The 14,959-nt window shown below is 42.7% G+C and overlaps 1 protein-coding gene across 1 annotated transcript in view; it reads left to right on the plus strand.

Annotated features, from left to right (window-relative positions):
* Window positions 1-423: 423 nt before the first annotated feature.
* The window catches only part of AEBP1 (AE binding protein 1), a 55,941-nt gene continuing 41,405 nt past the window's right edge, over window positions 424-14,959 (plus strand). Inside the window, exons 1-3 of the mRNA XM_018567456.1 lie at window positions 424-722; window positions 3,736-4,443; window positions 14,119-14,190. Of these exons, the coding sequence (XP_018422958.1) occupies window positions 443-722; window positions 3,736-4,443; window positions 14,119-14,190 (1,060 nt within the window). The 5' untranslated portion in view covers window positions 424-442. The remainder of the gene's footprint in view (window positions 723-3,735; window positions 4,444-14,118; window positions 14,191-14,959) is intronic.

Consider the following 14,959-nt stretch of genomic DNA (forward strand, 5'->3'; position numbering starts at 1 on the left):
TTTTTTTAGCTTACGCTATGTGAATGGGAACATGTAACAAATATAAAATAGGTGTTAAATTTAGGGATCAGTGCCAAAGAAAGCTGCCCCATAAGGTGCCATGATTACCCCTCTAGCCACTCCCGCCTCTGTGGAAGATGGTTCTGAGATCCTGCCGACTACGCCAAAATGATAATGATTTTTTTATAGGCTTATCTTATGTGAATGGGAACATGTAACACATATAAAATAATATGATATATACAATATAATAAAATATAATATAAAATAATGTCAGAACGTAGATGAGAAGGAAGAAGAGAAAGAGAATTATAGTAAAATATAAAATAAATGTTATCCCAATTTGCCTGCAAAATCGGAAATACTCTTTAAAGTGATGTCATTCCTCTCTTGTTTTCAGGCTTTCCAACGTTTCCACCGACGCCAACGGCGGTACTGAGGGATGTGGAGGGGAGGAGCTTCCTTACTGTTCCTCTCCCTGCTACTGCCACTGCTGCCCTCTACTGGCAGGGCACAGAATTCCCTTACAGATGACGAGATTGAAGAGTTCCTGGAGGGATTTCTGAAGGAACTGGTGCCCGAAGAAGAGGAAGAGGACAAGGGGGAGCCTAGGAGGGAGGAAGATGAAGAGGAAGGAGTGATTACCAGGGCGGAGAGGTACGAGGAACGGGAAGACACCAAAGTGGGAAAAAAGACAAAAGCAGCAAAAGGCGAAGATGGAGGTGAGCTAAGTGTGGAAATTCAGGAATAATCTTCATTACTGCTGTGTGTGTCTGGAAAGCTGTGGCTGAGATTCCTCTTTGTTAGTAATTAGGGTCAGGGAACCCAAATTATGACCTCAGAAAACCTCAGAAAATGTCCAACTATCAGAGCTGATACACCTATGTAATCAATTAAAGTAATATGAAACTCTTTTGAGTTTCAGAATAATGACTCCGGATCAAACAAGTAGACATTGCCCAGCAAAGCATTGCACCTACAGTCACCAGGTTTCTGAACAGCTGCTTCCAAGTCTCTCAGCTCGGCTTCCCTGAATGTTCTGTCCTGTACAAGATCACAAAGGGCAGTGCAGACTCCAACAACTGTTCATCTACTAGTCTGGAGAAGGGAGGATAGGGGGCCGGGGTGGGGAGGGGAGCAGCTTGATTTGCTGTGTCTGTGTGTTTGTGGAGACACACAGCTTACTAGCACACACAAGGGTGACTGCATAGCACCCTGCTTGAGAAAGGAGCCACCCTAAAACAGGAAGTCAGGACCAGTGCTCAGGTGACCAGCTGATTCTGCAGGCAGCTAACATTTTTAAATTTCAAGGAACAGCATCTCACGCTCTCACCTGTGTGGTCCAGTTATGACGAATGACGTGGTATGACTGCATGGCATTTAGTAGAGGAAGACACTCATCCAGGATTTCAGTTCTACAGATATTGTGTCACTGCCCCTCCTTCTTTTTGGACTGCTACTGAGCATAATCATGTTGATGAGCACCCTCTCTCGCCCCTAATTCCCATCAACATATAAAACAGGCATTTCCACTTGTGTATGGGGTGCCCTGCCCCCGAGACATAAATCAGGTAACCCTAATGGAAGATTGGGTGCTGAATACCAGCAGGACCTCACCCTATGATCCATAGACTGCGTGTAATCCCGTGTATAGCAGGCTGGCACAGGAAGGGCCGGTGTTCTATCAAAAGTTCCAACTCGTCGAAATCTCCAACTATTTCACTGCTGGGTACTTGCAAGTTGGAGATTTCGACCAGATGGCGTTAGACTGCAAAACAAAAAGACTGACGCAGCTCTGTACGGCTGCACTTTAACAATATTCAGCAGGTGGCAAACTCGACGAATATTGTGAAAACGATATGCGCGCATGCGCACCGCAACTGTACAGAGCTCCAGTTTTTCTGAGCACCGGAAGTGAGGTAGTTGTAGATTTCAATGAGTTGCAGCTTTCTATAGAACACCAGCACAAGACTAATGCAGGTGTTGACAGTGAGCATGCTGAGAGGAGCAGGGTGATGACTAATCAGTGTGCTGCTGCACTTTCACTGTCCAATCAGCAGGCTTGGGGGGGGGGGGGGAAATTCCTTTGCCTGGTTAAATGGTTCCTGAAAGGTGAATATTAGTGGTGTATTTAGCTATCTGTCAAGGGTTTAGGTTTAAAGGAAACCCATCCAGGGAGAAATATAGACGATGCTGTTACTGGCTTCCTGAAAATGCTGCATTCCTGACCTGGAACAAACATGCCGATCTGAGTCTGAGTGAATTAAGAACTCCTGTTTTTCGAGGTCATTGACTCAGGAAGTACTGAAGTCATGGAGCAGAACAATGGCCAGGGGAATAGCATCTTCAGGAGGGGCAGATCAGGAATGGCAGCCTTCTTTCCTCCTCTGTATATCTATGGTTTCAGACAGACATTATCATTCAGCTGGTGTGACTGGTGGTCCTGAGGCAATACAGTCATTATTTCTGATACCTTTATAAATGGGGTCCACGGTGAGGAAATGCTATATTCTCCAGCAGCCAATCAGAGATTGCATTTGAATAGTATAAGGTAGTAAGACTCATTACAGCTGAGCCGTGATTGTCTGCTGAAGGTCAGCACTCTCTATACCGTGTATCACGGTGTGTTATATACAGTATCTGACTGCGGTTTCTGCATGTCAAGTGTCTGAACAGAATGTCCTTGTGTTTCCTGTAACAGTCAGTCAGGATCTTCCTTTCCTCATGTGAACTCCCCAATATTTTTCAGACTCATTTGATATATGAAGCCATAGGTGTCTGTACTGCCATGTGATCATATACGCATTCCTGGATGGTTACTTTTCTGGTTGCTGGTGACCTGACTCATTTCTTTTCTTCATTTCTTGCTGGATACATCATGGAATGGAATGTTCTGTGATACACGTCTGTTTCTAGTCGTTTCTGAGCCTCTCCAACTCATTGGACCACATCTGTACAAAGGGTCTGCAAGGAAAGTTGCCCATAGCAACAGAATCCATCCTGATTTTTGGTTGATGTATTTTTACTGAAATGTTTTAAAACATGTACACAGTACAGATAAGCATGCACGTGAACCAACATAAACCTTTTCAGAAATTTGAGCTGCAGTAGCTCTTCTATTGGATTGGACTACACGGACCAGTCTTCGCCCCCCACGTGCGTCAGTGAGCCTTGGCCACCCACTTCCAGGTGCCATTTTAATATATCCCCCCACTTCCAGGTGCAACTTTGTACAGCAAGTCCATAGCATAAAACTAACAAAACAAAACATCTGCTTGTCTAAGCCACAAACTAAACTATCTGCTGGTTTCTCAACACATACAGGCAGGTCTTCTACCTTTTTAGTGTTCTGCCAGCACTCAGCCTTTTCACCCAGCAGAGAGAGAGTGCAGCCTGAGCCTCTGTCAGTTTACATATTAAAATTCCTGAGACTTAATAATGAGGTCTAGCTTCAGCTAAGATGTGGAACAATGAATGGAGGCTTATTCTGACCCAAAGTTTTACAAAACCTCTGGGCTCCAGGGCAGGAATTGGGGGGATGGTGCTATGGCTGTATGCAAGCCATACAACATGTTAGGTAACCTTTTTGTGTTCTTAATGAACTTTGATAATCCACAAATATGGGTATCTAATAACAAAAAACAAGTCCATTAGATTAGTAAATTGCGTTTGAGAGTTGAATTTGGATGACCTTTCCAGTTTTTAATGCTCTTGATATTTCATTTCCATGAACAGAATCATCTGTGAAAGCTAAAGAAAAAGCAAAGAAAGAAAAGAAGGAGAAAGCACCTAAACCTACTAAAAAGCCCAAAGAAAAGCCTCCCAAAAAGGAAAAGACTCCTAAACCGACCAAAAAGCCAAAGGAAAAGAAACCTAAACCCACCAAGAAACCCAAAGAAAAACCACCAAAACCTACCAAGAAGCCAACAGGAAAGAAACAAGATCAACATCCAGATCAGGGCAGATTCAGTAAGCCAAAAGTTACTGTGGAGGAAGAAAGGCATACAAGAACCAAAATTGAAGAAGAGGAGGAGGACAAGGGATATAGCAGACCTGAAAGTGCTGATGACTATGAAGACAGTTATAGAAGACCACCAGCCACAGGGCGAGAAAGGGAGGATAGACCTAAAAGGCCACACATTCCAGGGAAAGAGGAAGATGTGAGATACAGAAGGCCTCACGGATCAGTGGTGGAAGAGGAAGAGGGATACAAAGAACCTCATGCACCAGAGGATTATGACTATGAGAGGTACAAAATACCCCAGGTCACAGAAGCAGAAGATAAGTATAGAACACCACATGCGGCTAAGGATGTTGAAAATAAGTTTAGGACACCTGTGATTACTGAACAAGACAGATACAAAAGACCTAAAGTCACAGAAGAAGAGGACAGGTACGGGAGACCTTCAGTGACTGACTCAAGAACACCAACTGGAGAAGATGAAGGTAAGTGTAGCCTTCAAAATACTGCCCGGAATAGAAGTTAGAGTCTATATAAGGTGTACTTCACTTAATGTCACTCAATAAGTTCCAGATCCAGCCTAATATTAAAGTGTATTAAACCCAAAACCAAAAATGTAACATATTGCAGCTTACCAATCCTTAGATGTAGTCGCTTCATTCTCTTCCTATAGGATTTCTTCCCCTTTATTTTCACCTACTGATCCTTCTAGTAAGCCACTTCTGTCTAGGTGACACATCTTAATGTACTTATATCTATGGAGCAGCAACCTACAGAATGCTTTCTCTTCTCCTATACTCCGTAACATGAGGGGAGGTGGGTTTTGTAGTCCACAGATAGAGCTGGGATAGAGTGAAGCACAGGCATTTATTAGCTGTCAAGATTTCTGGCAGAATCAACAGGTTTTCTTTGCACTTATCAAACAGATACATACTATTGCCAAAGGTATTGGGACACCTGCCTTTACATGCACATGAACTTTAATGGCATCACAGTCTTAGTCCGTAGGGTTCAATATTGAGTTGGCTCCGCCCTTTGCAGCTATAACAGCTTCAACTCTTCTGGGAAGGCGTCCACAAGGTTTAGGAGTGTGTCTATGGGAATGTTTGACCATTCTGCCAGAAGCGCAGTTATTAACAAAATGCTTTCAATGGAATATTGAACAGACCAAACTGGAGCAAATAAGAGAAGTTCATTAGTAGGGATTGCATACAATTTAGGTTAGCTTTGGTAAAGTACTGCCAGATTACAGTGTGACCATGCACTGCAGCTGCTGCAATATGTAGAAGGGAAGCATTTATAGAATTCCTGCTGTTTGGAAATTGGAAAATTGCTGCTCTTCAAACACATGTATATGTACAGTAAAAATGATATAATATATGCATGCACTTAATAAAAGAGAAAGTGCCAGACATCCAGCCTGCACAAGTTTTATGGGTCTCCATTTTCTTATAAAGCTCGGCTGTTTGACTGTTTAGCTGTTTGGAACGATAAAATAATACAACGTGGGGTCAGAATGTAGACCTCTGATCTGCACCTCCAGTATACTGATGTGTTGAAAACTTCCAGACACCCATCTACAGATAATTACACAGAAGCAGCACAGTGGCTTAGTGGTTAACACTTTTGCCTTGCAATACTTGCATCCCTGGTTTGAATCCAGGCCGGGATCTATCTGCATGGAGTTTGCATGTTCTTCCAGTACTTGGGTGGGTTCCCTCTGGTTTCCTCCTACACTCCAGAGACTTGTTATTAGGTTAATTGGCTCCTGTCTAAATCGGCCTTAGCATGTGTATGTATGCATATGAGATAGGGACCATAGATTGTAAGCTCCTTGAGGGCAGGCAGGGCTGTAGCTCCATGGGGCACTTGCCTCAGGCGCAGCCAGGTCCGGCCTGGCTGCGCCCCCTTGCCCCTGATGCCATGGTGAGCACAGGGCGCCATTGGCAACAGCGGCGCCGGGCAGCAAACACAGCCGCGGCTTGGTAGGGAGAAGAGGAGTTGCACGGGCTCCAGCGTCTCCTCGGATCTCCGCTGCTCTCCCCCACCTGTATCTGCAGAGGATTCTGTGTCCTCAATCTCTTTTTATATCTCAAATTGGAAATGTCAGGGGTCTGTTTAGACCTCTGATATTTCCCCAAAGCCCCCGCAACAGTAAAAAAGAAAATAATAAAAAGATAAATAGCATCACACACACACACTCATTACTAGACTCACATATAACTAGACATGTGCAAAGACTAAAAATGTGTTTCTGACAAAATGAATGGAAACTAAAAATGTTTTCATTTGTTTCATCAAACAAAACAAGATTTTATGCTCTTTTGGATTTGGCCACCGGTACTTTCTGCGCATGCGCGCTGCCATCCTGGAGGCGGGGCGCATGACGTCACATACCGCACACGTCTGTTGGGGAGCACATTTTTCTGTTCTTGCCTCGGACGCAAAAGGAGCTAGCTACAGCTAGGGCAGGGAATGATGTGATGTTATAATATATATATGTGAAGCGCTGTGTAAATTGAAGGTGCTATATAAATACATGTAATAAATAAATCAGTCCTAGAATACATTTTAATGCAAACACTTTCATAAAGGCCCATATAACATTAACAATCCTGTCACTGATCTGATACTTAGGGTTCTAGCAATGGAGTTGTCCTACCTTGTTGCTGCAAAGGATAAGTGATGATGCCACATCCCTACCCCTCATTCCCTTCTCTATTTCTTCTAACAAAATACAAGGCATATTGTGAATGAACAAGTAGCGAGGAGGGGCGGGGAATTAGGGGTGCATCCATCGTTCCCAGCAGCACTCAGAATTTATCCAGGCTATATGGGAGATTGCACTTTAGTTACATAACCCAGACCTGTTACTATGGCAAGTTCTTTATTTTGGCATGTTTTATTCATATACCTTTTCTAGGGCCCATCTTAAAATGAGTTTCACCATTTGCACTAGTTCCAAGGATCAATAATTGTCTTTGGATGGTTTCACTGGGGAGTGAACTTAGAACCTTCTGCATGTAAAGCCGATGTAATGCTGCAACTTAGGAATACCCATAACTACATTATTTTTAACCTTTATTAGAAAGCACCAAAATCCAACATTGCATTTAAAGAAGAATCAACCCTTAACCCTTGCAGTGGGGCTAACCCCCACATTGTAAGGGTTAAGTGCTCATTTTTGTCTAGGGTGTAAAATAAAGTTATACCCACCTGAACCTCATAGCTGGCTGTTAAAGTGCTCCCTCCAGGCTGCCTCCTCCTCCACTCCAGCGATGTATGTCCCTTAGCATCCTTACGTCCAATAGACAGTGTATTGGACACGATGACTCAAGAAAACTTAGACCGCTGGAACGGAGGGGGAGAGAGGTTGGAAGGATCATTTTAAGAGCAAGCCGGATCTGAGGTTCAGGTGAGTATAACTTTTTTATTTGACACCCTAGATGAAAATGAGCACTTAACCCTTGCAATGCGGGTTCCCCAATTTTTCCCAGGGTTCTTCTTTAGTCCTCATAATGTATTCAGTTTCAGTTGATAAATACAAGTACTTTATAATCTAAGCATTACAGCATTTCGATCTCCCCTTCTAGGAGGCCCCATATGTGAACAGCCCACTAGCTGTATAAAGAAGTCATCTGATTTACTATATGATGTCAATTAAAATGACCAGCAATTTTACAGGGTTGTTCACAAAGGGGTGAAGAGTTTGGAGAAGGCTGGAGAAGTGAACAATCTAATTCTAGGACAACATAGCTGAACTGGAAAGTGAGCTGAATTGGAGAATTTTCCCAAACCAGCTATGTTGGCCTAGATTGTTCACTTCTCCTGCCTTCTCCAAACTCTTCACCCTTTTGTGAATAACCCTAGAATGCATATCCCCATCAAAAGGTTGTATTGACCAATTCCCTGCCCAATATAGTATACGTTACATGCACAACTTCCCAGAAATAATAAATGACAACATTTGTTGAACAGTCAGCTTCACGGCAAAAATATTCCCTTATCATTGGGAGTCTCAGTTCTTAATATCTACAGTATTCACATTTATGGCATTTGTATGTGTCTCTCATAGTACATGGAAAGTCCATGGTCCCATAGCACCCCTGACCGCCAAATCCCTTTGAAAAGTGGGTGCTGCGGTAGTCAACGGGTGGCATCCGTTATAATCACAAGTAAAGATAAAGACACCGGCACTCCAAATTCATGAGCAAACGTCTATTTATTGACGTCCAGCATAGTAAACAGCAACAAACGTTTCGGGGTCACCAATCACAAACACCTCATGTGGCCACGTGATGTCATCGATGACCTCACACTCCTCCTAGGTGTATATTGTATAGAGCGTTAGGTTGAGTGGCTTCATAAGCTACATAGTTGTAGCATATTGCATATATTACATAGGGTTACCTTGGGTAGGTCATAGGCTGGAAACCAGCTTTCTGTGGAGCATCGGAGTGCCGGTGTCTTTATCTTTACTTCTCATAGTAAATGGATCCCTCCCCTCCCCAAAATGACTTCCAAACAATATAGTTTTTAGGAATTTGCTTTCCTATATGTTATTAAGGGTCTTCCCCCTATAATAGATGATCATTTCTTGTCAGTTTTTAGAATATTCTAATACTTACAAATCATAATTTGTTTTCAATACCCTCTGACCGATTACAAAACATTATATTCATTCTAATCTCTCCTTCTACCTTTCTTTTTTTTCTCCATGAATAGATCTTCTCATTTACTGTCTTTAGTCCTTCTATACCGTTTTGAAGTACTTTCTTAGTATAACCTTGTTTACTTTATTCTTTCCCTCAATTGTTTTGCATCATCCTTAAATTCTCTTTCAACTGAGCAGTTCCTTTGTAACCTTCAAGTAATGGTCTACTGGTAATCCATTTAGGATATACACTCTTTGGCCACTTTATTAGTGACACCTGGCTATAACTGAGTAGGACCCCTTTTCTGCATGGCAGAGATTCAACAAGGTGCTGGAAACATTTCTTAGAGAGTTTGGTCCATGTGTTGAGAGCTGGAAGTGACATCAGAGGAAGGGGCGGCTCTAAGGGGAGAGCACCTGGGACAGTACTGGGAGTAGGATGTAGATTGTGTTTCCCCACATGTTAAGCTCTGAAATAAATACCAGTTGAAATCAGCTCACCGTGTTACATGCATCTCATGACAGTGTATACTGACATGATGGCAGATTTGACGGCTTCACATCCATGATTCGAATCTCCCGTTCCACCACATCCCAAATTTGCTCTATTGGGTTGAGATTTGGTGACTATGTACTTTGGGCGCTGTCTACGTGCCCTTAATATGTTGCTACTTGCGGTCTCCATTTCAAAACTATTTAGTTGTTAAGTACCTTTTAACATTTATACCTAGGGCTGAATACAAAAATGTTATATTGAATACAAGCCACATATCTGTGTGCAGGCCACAAACCATATTTGTTGTGCCAATTGGCACTGCCGTCAGTGTTGATGACATCGTAGTGGAGCTAAATGATTTGCTCACATATCCGAAGCTAATGAAAATATAGGTTAACTTATAACTTAATGAGTACCGTGGTGATGATCTTAGAGGTAGAAATATATTTATACTTCCGGCTCCACTAGGCCAATGGTCTTGTGCCATCCACCTCCTACCCCAGTTGAATGTTTAGCCCTGGGATCAACCTAATAAGATCAGATGTCATAGGCTCAAAATCCAGATTGAGGCTGGGGGTGGAAATGGTGAAACAGACATTTTACCATCTCTTCATCACTACATACAGAAGCAATGGCTAGTTTGGTAGTGTAGCGCTACCACCGAAGGAGACGCAGAATGCCCGGTTCATCTCTAGTCTGTCTAGGCTATGATCTTCAGCTGCCCACCCATTAGCATTAACCACCCTTTGTCTAGCGCCCACAATAGCTGATGTCCCCTCCAGAAGTATAATGCTTAATAACTTTTATTGAACATCTTCACTGGGGAGAGAGGGTATAGGGATTATAGGCTTCCAGGGTGTAACAAACATAAGCTCCAGACTCACCAGACCTGGTTGGCATATCAGTGTAAATCCACTTGGGAGGCAGCGGATAGCAACTGAAATAACAGATGAGCAAGGATGAATATAGATCCTCAACAGGAAAGACAACGGCAATGCTCCTGAAGTCCTCAGGTTCCAGGAAGCTTCAAGAGCCATCATCGGTCCTGGGTCTCTTCCTCTGACAGCAACACAGGCTTCCTCCATGTTGGAGGCCTCAGGGAAACATTTCCCTCACATCAGCCTATGCCCACCCCCAGGCCTAGCCTGGGGGGCAGGCTGAACAGCACCCAGCCCTAATCCATGGCTGGTCCCGGCTAGTCTGAGCACATGACAAATCGCTCCAGTATATGTACCCTATCCCAGCATGCACCACTGGTTGAGAGAAACCCAGTGATTGGCTGCGGTACTGTACATACAGTACAGTGCCTCTCATTGGCTGTCCCACAATATGACAGAGTCACACTCCGCCCAGGGGGGTACAGGCAATGCCAGACACCTGAAATCAACCAGATAACTGCCACTATAATTCCAGCAAGGCTAACTATAGCCCCGGCTATCACTAAATGACTAGTAGCCACATCACAGAAGGTGATGGTGGCTACAGTAGTTTGAGTAGTTTGGTTCTAGGTGTATTTAGTCAGAGTTGGTGAACCTGAGAACAATATTCCACCAACAAAAATGTGCACACTGTGCTGGGAAAGCAACACTAACTGGCAGTATTGCTCTAGCAGGCGGCAGTCTGGAACTTTTATTATACATGACGATGTGTTATAGTGAGCAACATGACCTGTGGGTGGCAGTGTGCCATCCCCTGGCAGCCCCGCTACCCTAAGCCACAGTCTGTGTTGGCTGTGCAAAATTTTGGCCCTGAGTACAAGGCCTGGGCATGTGGGCTCAGACTCTGTATTGGAAAGTACTTTGGATCCAGTAATGCAATCATACGTTTTAAGTTAGCTATATACCATGGAGCACTGTCTCAGCCCTACAACACAAAAAATCTTACTGGTAGACATTGGTCATTTGAACTTTAAAAAGAAATGTTTGGTCTTTAGCAATCCAATTTTTTAAATACACATGTAAAATAAATCTGCGTGGTGTACATAATCTTATAAACACATGTGTATGTTTCATTATACAGCAATGCAGAATAATACCATCAGCTATAGAGGACTACAAATCTCAGCAATACATTTTACAGCAATGCAGAATAATACCATCAGCTATAGAGGACTGCGAATTTCAGCAATACACTAAATAGCAATGCAGAACAATAGTATTATTCTGCATTGCTGTATAAAGTATTACTGGGATTTGTAAGAAGCCAGAGTTCAAGCATGAAAGCCAGGAAACTAGCCTGTTCAGAAGGAGGTCAACAATTGAAAAATACTATATATGTTCTGTTCATGATAGTTATCTTCCCAGTTATTTTTCTCTGGCAGGTTCCCTTTATATAGGACATTTCCACTTCCATAGCACATTCTTCACATCTGCAACCACAGCATGGTTTCCTTCAATACCAACCAGCCACATGTCATTGTTGAGGATAATTCAGGTAGAAGTTTTGTTATACGCTGTATCACATGGTGGTGGCTCTGAACACTGGAACATGTTTTTTAAGTGGGTGTTTAGAAGTAGAAGAAGAGGGGCCTTGATTAAACATGGGGAAAGAGCAGACAGGAAATGTCTCATTCCTCAATCTTGATACATCTAAGACACCAAAAAGCCTTGTGCAGACCCCCTGCACTAACAGAAGTGGAGCAGAACCGTTCTATGTTATTTATAGCTTGTGGAGAATGTATGGCGTCCATGTGTCCTGGGATGGGAGAAAGGTTTGAATTCTGATATATCAGGCATGTCAAACCGGTGTTTTTGTGGGCCACATGGGGCCTTTTCAAGGCTTCCTTGCGGCCCTCAGCTAGTTGAATGAGACCCCAGATGGTATCCAGTTGATAAGGTGCACTTCTTTCCTGCGATTAAACACTGAATGAAATGTTTTGGATGGGATTTTGTTGGCTTCAAGCAGGTTTTGCATTCCTTTACAGGTCTATGGGAATGTAAAACCTACTTGAAGAAGGTTAAAGGTTTAGTATGCGTTTTCTGAAAAGGTGAACTAGATCACCCACATCCCGGTACCTGCTTCATGTATCTGCAATGATGTCCATCACCCGCCACCCACACCAGCACGTCGTTTAGCGGTCCCTTGAAGATTTCACTGCATAATGCTTGCAATGGGGAGCAGTAGACATGTAAGCTGCAGAAAAATTCAGTTCGGTTTGGATAATTTGTTATTTCGGGGTTCGGATCTGTGACGGACCCCCGTACTCAGGATGAGTATGTCCGCCGCTGTCTTCTTCCTTGCTGAGGAGATATTGGAACCTGAAGATCCTTAGCTCCCAGTTTCCCCAGTCACTAGCCAAGGCTCGAGTGTAGGTGAAACAAACTCTGGTTTATTGAGAAACATTTAACTTATAAACTCATCACCATGTCGTCACAGGATCCAAAATTCAATTCGATCCGGATTCAAACTAAACCCAAATTTTATTTGTTTCGAATACCACAGAAAACCATATACAGATATTAATACTAAAGCTGAAGCCCTTATATCCGAATGGCATCGGGATCCAAATTTTCGAATTGCAATTGAGAGCTCCCAAATGCCATATGGGTCTGGGAGCCTCAGCTTTAGTAATATATGTATATGGCTCCCAGACCCGAATGGCATTTGGGATCCAAATTGCATTCGGGAGTTCTCAAATGCCATTCGGGTCATATACAGTATGTATATGGCTCCCAGACCCGAATGGCATTTGGAAGCTCCCAAATGCACTTCGGAAATTCGGATCCCAAATGCCATTCGAGTCTTGGAGCCATATACATATATTACTAAAGCTGAGGCTCCCAGACCCGAATGGCATTCGGAAGCTCCCAAATGCAATTCGGAAATTCGGATCCCGTTTGCCATTCTGGTCTGGGAGCCTCAGCTTTAGTATTAAATGTATAAACTGTGTATGGCTCCCATGTTGCTGTAACGAAAATTTGCGTTCAAACACATTCGGATGCATTAAACCGAAAAAGACATCTGATTGGCCAGAAAAGTCACATGTCCGATTCTGTTTAGTTTTGGTACGAAATTCATACAGGATCCGAAATTCGGACACGGAAATTCGGATTCTAACACATTCGGATGCATTGGGATTTGGAAATTCGTAACGAAACGAATCGCACATGTCTAGGGAGCAGTCATTGGTCTCAGTGTGGCCACATGACTGCACTGACTAATGATAATCTCTTCTGAGTCTTCTTTCGTTTCTTATTCTGTCTTAGTGTGTGTGAGCTTTGTTGTGACTGGGCTCAATTTGATACAATTTTATCATTGTTATCCATTTTTAACTCCATTATATGTATTTTATGAGTCCCCACTGGTACCTTTAAAGTCCTCTAATCTTCTCTTTACCTGTTTTGCATATAGCTGGGATGCTGGTACCCATATACATATAGAATCAATGGCCTTACACCCATATGCGCTCTTTACTGTAACCAATTAGAACTAAACTTCAGTCATCTGACAACCGAATTTGGAAATCCAGTTGCTATGCATTACAGCATTTTGCACACCATCGTCCTCCTCATCATTATCATCAATGAACATCTTTAATGTGCTCCCTTTGGTCTGTTAACTATACCATGAAAGTGTTTGTTATATCTGGATGATAAGTGCAAAAAAAATCTGCTGATTCTTCCAGAAATCAAGTACCCTCTTGTGCACTCCACAGCCTTCTCAGGCCCATCTAGTGGCCATAATGCGGTATTACATTTACAACACATTCGACCTGAAATGAAAATATACAAGAAAATCTACAACCTATGCTTCTCTCGAACAGAACGAACATTCACAGAGGTTTGCAGAGTGAATGCAAATTGTTTATACATAGGCCCCTTTACGTCACCCCATTTGAAAATTGTTTCATCAGCCAAAATATATGATGTGAAGTTAGCACATAGCAGCCAATCAGATTTCATTATTTTCCCCAGATTATAGTAGTCAGAACAAGGACGGCTGGTTTCTTGTTGCAGTTTTATTCTTATAATAATAATGATTGATGAGTTGTCTAACGAATGTTAATATTTTGTGTTGCAGGGGGATATGTGGAGCATCTTCCTGAACCGGAGGAACCGGACAGAGAGGATATGACTGGGCTCAATTTGATACAATTTTATCATTGTTATCCATTTTTAACTCCATTATATGTATTTTATGAGTCCCCACTGGTACCTTTAAAGTCCTCTAATCTTCTCTTTACCTGTTTTGCATATAGCTGGTGAGTGACCAGTTCTCCTTTATTCGTACAACCATCCCCACTCCACGAGACCGCTATGGGAGTAGGAAACAGTATACAGAGAATAAATCAGGCCACAAAGGCCCCTCTGTCTGGCTGCCTAATGATTTATCCAGACATGGAAAACATTAGCACGAAAATTAGTATAACGTTACTGAATGTACTATATAGTTCAGACACATGCTGGATCGCTATGATTCAACTCAGTATGCAGGGGTGTAACAACACATCATGAGGCCCCATAGCAAAATTTCAATGGGCTAACCCCCTGGCTCGACCTCCCTACTGTCATTGATCTTAAAGTGACTTTAAACCCTCAGATTTTTTATCATAAACCAATACTGTAATGTGTGCCTTACTGTAATCCATGGTTGTTTCCCTTCTCTTTGAGCAAAATTTCAATGGGCTAACCCCCTGGCTTGACCTCCCTACTGTCATTGATCTTAAAGTGACTTTAAACCCTCAGATTTTGTTATCATAAACCAATACTGTAATGTGTGCCTTACTGTAATCCATGGTTGTTTCCCTTCTCTTTGCTGCTCTTCCTTTTAAATCCTCATGTCTTCTCATGCTTGGGGAGAACTTCCCTTTTCAGCTCAGTGCCTCTTCCTGTAGTGCTGGCTCAGATTA

Source organism: Nanorana parkeri, unplaced genomic scaffold, assembly GCF_000935625.1.
Source record: "Nanorana parkeri isolate BGI_ZX_2015 unplaced genomic scaffold, ASM93562v1 scaffold1052, whole genome shotgun sequence".
In the NCBI taxonomy this organism is placed as follows: domain Eukaryota; kingdom Metazoa; phylum Chordata; class Amphibia; order Anura; family Dicroglossidae; genus Nanorana; species Nanorana parkeri.